This window comes from Microtus ochrogaster (genome assembly GCF_000317375.1).
Source record: "Microtus ochrogaster isolate Prairie Vole_2 chromosome 14 unlocalized genomic scaffold, MicOch1.0 chr14_random_3, whole genome shotgun sequence".
NCBI lineage: Eukaryota > Metazoa > Chordata > Mammalia > Rodentia > Cricetidae > Microtus > Microtus ochrogaster.
The window spans coordinates 661,112-666,314 of record NW_004949098.1 but is presented as its reverse complement, the minus strand read 5'-3'; the positions used below and the strand labels follow the sequence as shown (position 1 = coordinate 666,314).

Genomic DNA, 5,203 nt, shown 5'->3' with positions numbered 1-5,203 from the left:
AAAAAAAAAAAAAAAAACCTGAAACAACAGAAACCAGGCAGTAAGAGGCCAAAGACACACCCAGGCCATTGTGAAGAAAACCTCAGACTGCTGCCCAGTCTGGGATGAGCTGCAGTGAGGGTTCCTAAGTGTAAAGCCTAAATCTTGTTGGCTGAAGGCTGAGCCTGGAGCTCAAGCGGGTCTTGTATCAGCTGAGGTTAGAAGGCTGTCAGTCAATACAGGCCGCCCTACGCTTGCATCTGGAACTTTCCCTCTTTGCATTATGTTGTCTGGAAATCTTACCAAGTCCTTGGGACACATGGAGAATATAGGGCCAAGGCAAAAGTGTTGCAGAAGATGAGTTGGGCCAAGCAACTCTCACCTATAAATTCCAACACTGGGGAAGCTGAGGCAAGAGTATTTATTACCAGGAGTTCTAGGCTAGCCTGGATGGAGTACAAAGCCGTTTCCAACAAAAAGTGCTTGAGTGTCTGAGGCAGATGACTGATCTGGGTGGGGATGCACCCCAAAGATTCCCGATCCGTGGCTCATTCCTATAAAGCTGGGTATGTGTGGGGAGGGGTGGACAAGAGACTCACCTCCTCCAGGGACCCCTCCCCCATTCAAAACAGCTGTTCCCAGAAGCTGACCTCAACAGCAGGGCAAGTTGGGATAAATATCCCAATAGTGTTCCCCTATTACGTCCCAATCTAAATTCTACAGCACACGCCTGGAGAGTTTATGCATCTCTCCGAGTTTCTTATGGAGGCACGGGCAAGGAGGAGCGCTGCTAAGCACAGCAAACACTGCGGATGTTAGACTGTGGTCTGTGTGTTGTCCCCCCAAACCCTGCCCGCATTCTTCCAGGGTGCTTGCTGTTGGATATGGCAGCAGCTCAGCAGCAAAAAGAAATCTGAGGAATTGGGGTTGAATATGATCAAAATACAAAGCATAAAATTTTCAAAGTGAAAGTTTTAAATAAAATTAAAAATGTCAGCAGCTTGTATCCATGAAACCCCGTGCACCACTCCCGCGCGCTAAATAAACGCTTTTGTTTTATTTTAATTAAGCCTGAAGACTATGGGTTCCTAGCTCAGGAATCCTGAGCTTCCATTCCATGTCTTTACTTTGAGGCTGGAGCAGCCAAAGGTGCTAAGGTTTAGATCTGGCTGGAATGATGGGGTCTGGTGGTTGCCGCGGTCTTCGCAATCTTCTTCCTGTCAGCGCAGTGGCGGCGGCTGCAGTGCATCTCCTGTGGTTGCTGATGTTGCGCAGCTGCAGACTCACTTTCCTTTTCCCACCCTGACCCCGAGGTCACTCGCATCTCATTTAGGGATCTCACACCAATGCTTCTGGGGGAGGGGGTGCAGAACTCAATAGAACTCAACTCCAGAACCCAAGGGATCTGATTACCACTTAGGTCCTCAGTCTGAAAAAGGAAACTGCCCCAGGCTGAGTGCAAGCAGTTCTGAGGTTGAGGCAAGAGGATTGCTGTGGGTTCTAGGCCACTCTGGGCTATACAACAAGACCCTGTTTCAACTCTAGCCCCCAAAATAAAGCAACCCAGAGATAGAGGGACCTCTCCCACACACCTTGCTTGGCTTTTCTTCCTTTTCCTTTTTGTGTGTGCTAGGCAAGTCCTCTGCCAACTGACCTATATCCCCAGCCTCTAAAAATACTTTTGTTGTTGTTGAGACAGGGTCCCACTGTGTAGCTCCGGCTGTACTGGAACTTACTATGTAGATCAGGCTGGCCTCAGACTCCGAAATCTGCCTGCCTCTGCTTTCCCATTGCTGGGATTAAAGGTGTGTGCCACCACACCTGGCTTCTGACAAGGTTCTTTTTTTTTTTTTTAAGATTTATTTATTTGTTTTGTATACAGTGATTTGTCTGCATGTATGCCTGCAAGCCAGAAGAGGGTACCAGATTTCATTACATCTGATGGTTGTGAGCCACCATGTGGTTGCTGGGAATTGAACTCAGGACCTCTGGAAGAACAATCAGTGCTCTTAACCTCTGAGCCATCTCTCCAGCCCCCCTGACAAGGTTCTTTGTCCACTGCCACAACAGGGCAATTCTGAGCAGCCTCCAATCCAGTTTGCTTTACACTCAGAATTCAAAGGGATTTTGTGGGGTGAGCCACTCTGAGAGCGACAGTCATTTATTGAACAGAACTAAGGGCTAAAGGGGCCTGGGTGGAGGGAACCATTGGGTGACAGGTGAGTGTCTGAAGGAAATGAAGGTCTGAGTGTAAGCATCACATCTTCTACTCTGAGAGGGATTTAAAAGGCCCTGAAGTGTGAGGGCACAATGGGGAGACAGAGAAGGCTGGAGGCCAGAAGAATTGCCTGAGGATGCCAGGGAAGACATCCCGGATCCTTTAGGACACCAGAGTGCTGGACCTGTGGGTGCACAACAACGGGGCACCAGGAAGTTTCTGTGCTCCCCTATTCCTGTTGGGAAAAGTCTAAGAGATAGCTGAGCGCTCCTCTCAAGCCCAGAACCTAGGTTTAATCTCTTACTATCCCTCATTAATCACTCACCCTCCTCGGGCCCCCTCTGTGGATCCGGTTTCTCCCCAGCTCAGGTTCCAGATGCATAGCCAGGAGAAGCCCCCCTCCATGGCCCCAGGATAGTCTGGACTAGTCCCTAGGCATTGGGGTGGCCTTAGTCAGCCTCTGATGTCGGGGGGACATCTTCCCTTTAACCTCTCCACTTCTCTTTCCTCCCCCCAAAACTTGTGTCTGAGGACTATCCCGTCCATCACCTGACCCCATCTGCTGCAGGGAGGAGGCAGGCAGGAGAGATGGAAGGAGAGGAAGGCAAAGCCCCTCAGGAGAGCCCCACACTCCTCACCCCCACACACGGGAGTAATTGAGAACAGAGGTAAAAAGGACATAAAAGCCACGTAATGGACATGCGAGGCAAGGTTGCAGTGTCTTTTGGGCGACAGGACTGGGATGCGGTGGGGCAGTTCCTGCTGCCTCCTGGGATGGGCTTTAATTGCAGAGTAAGTGAAACCACAGGGTCTGTGCTGAGGACTGAGGGCTGCAACAGAGGCCCTCCACTGCCCTCTCCCCCACTCCGCCCCCATTAATAACCAATTAACAAGGTTCTGAAGCAGCTCCGCTTTTCCCCATGGCCTGGCTCTGCTCTCTGACCCTTCACTGAGCTTCGAGAACATCCCCCAGGCTTCCTGAAGGCTGGGGTGTCATCAGAGGGAAAGGGAACCCTTTATTGGGAAGACACCCCTCCCACTTTCAAGGGGAGTGTCCTATTGTCAAGGAGCCTTTGGCCCAGGTCCCCAGGATCTCCTAAGCCCTATTTGGGGCACCACAACTCTAAGCTACATTTGCCCTAGGGGACATACCAGTGGTGCTGAATAGTATGGGAGACGCAGAGAGGCCTACAGGAAAGGGGACATGGGGAATAGTCCTGCGGTTGGGGGTGGGCTATTCTGGTTTTTTATTTAACTGTAACAAAACAAACACAAACAGAATACTAGTTTTGCCTTGGCACAGTGGCTCACTCCACAGAAGACCAAGCCAGGAGGATTGCTTTGAGTTTGAGAGAGCGTGGGCTACATAACGAGACCTTAGCTCAATCATAAATATGTTAATTAAAATTAAAAGTCACGTGTGATGGCACACACCTTTAGTCCCAGATAAGTTTGAGACCAGCCTAATCTACATATTGTAAGCTCCAGGACAGCCAGGGGTACATAGTGAGATCCTGACTCAAAATAATAGTAATGATAATAATAATAACAATTTAAAAAGAACATTGGCATGCCCGTTGGTAGTAGTTGAGTCTCCATGTCTATAAGGTTTCACCTTTTGCTATTCAAGGCGGTTATAGTAGAAAGAGAGCCCAGGCCAGTCCAGCCTCACTAACCCCGCTTCATTGTCCCTGAACTGTCTTATTTCAACTCAAGGTGATCATGGAGGGCAAACTCAGGTGAGAATACCCGTGGGGGAGAAGAGGACAGAGAATACAAACAACAGGAACAGACTAGATCTCAGAGTTTACGCCTACAATGCCGCCTGCTTCGTGCTCTGGCTAGGTCTGTGGGCTCTGCTCTTCAGATAGTCTTCCCTGGAGAATTACCCCACAGGGACACCACACCTGGACTATGAGAGCTTAAAATGACAAAGGCAGACCCACTGGTAAACCAGGAAGAAGAGCAGGTTTTCTGTGGAGACCAGTCCTCTGGAGCGAGGGGCTCCTCCAGAACCTTAGTGCCAGTACAGGTCTCTGGAAGCTTTTTGGGTGTGTTTTAATTTACTGGGACCTCTAGGCTACAGCAAGGCAGACTCACCTTCCCCATTCCTTATGGTATCTTTTTATGACAGTCATTCCACTAGGCCAGGCTCTCCCAAGTCTTGATTCTGGACCCACTGTACCAAACCATTTCCAGCCACCGTGTTCTCTTTAAGACCTTTCCCCAGGGTTGGGTGTGTTAGATTTGGCCAAGTTAGGATACTGAGTTCCTAGCTAAAGTCCAGGAGCCTAACACAATCAGCCCTGAATCCCCAGCCCTCAGGGCCAGGGAAAGCAATTTTATTGCCCAGGAGTTTATGAGCCAGAGCTGTGGGTGGGGAGCCAAGCAGCAAGCAGAATCCAGTAAAGTAAGCCCAGTTTGAACGTGCACAGAGAGATCACCGGCTTCTCTCCACCCTATAGAAGAAATAAGGCTGCCAGGACACCTACAGGCTCCAGATTCACTGTGGGCTTTGGAGGGAGGTGCGGGTGCAGAAGGAGGGGACATGGGGCTCCCTCCCAGCTCTAGGGGGCGGGTCCGAGACAGGGGGCCCAGATCGGAAGCTGAGCACTGGGGGCCAAGGAGGTTGTAGAGCCAAGAGCAGCAGGAGGCGGGATCGTTACAACCCGGCTTGCCATGAACTCTGGACGCCAGCGGCGGACACCCTTCAGCATCGCAGACATCCTAGGCCCGAGCATGATTCCCCGAGCACCTTCTGAGCCACAGCTTCCCGAGGCCAGCCCTGATCCCGCGTCGCCTCTGTGTGCGCTGGAGGAGCTGACAAGTAAAACATTCCTGGGCCGTGACCCGCGCGCTCTGCAGCCTTCAGAAGGTACAATGCCTACAAGGTCGTGGGCTTGAACTCAGTTCTCTCTCCTTCCTCTGTCTCTCTGTCTGTGTTTCTTCTCTCTCTCTCTCTCTCTCTCTCTCTCTCTCTCTCTCTCTCTCTCTCTCTCTCTCTCT

General features: G+C 50.8%; 1 protein-coding gene across 1 annotated transcript in view; it reads left to right on the top strand.

The window, feature by feature from the left end:
- The first annotated feature begins 4,876 nt into the window (after positions 1-4,876).
- Positions 4,877-5,203, top strand: part of Lbx2 (ladybird homeobox 2) — a 1,630-nt gene continuing 1,303 nt past the window's right edge. The window contains exon 1 of the mRNA XM_005364683.2: positions 4,877-5,072. Within this exon, the coding sequence (XP_005364740.1) occupies positions 4,877-5,072 (196 nt within the window). The remainder of the gene's footprint in view (positions 5,073-5,203) is intronic.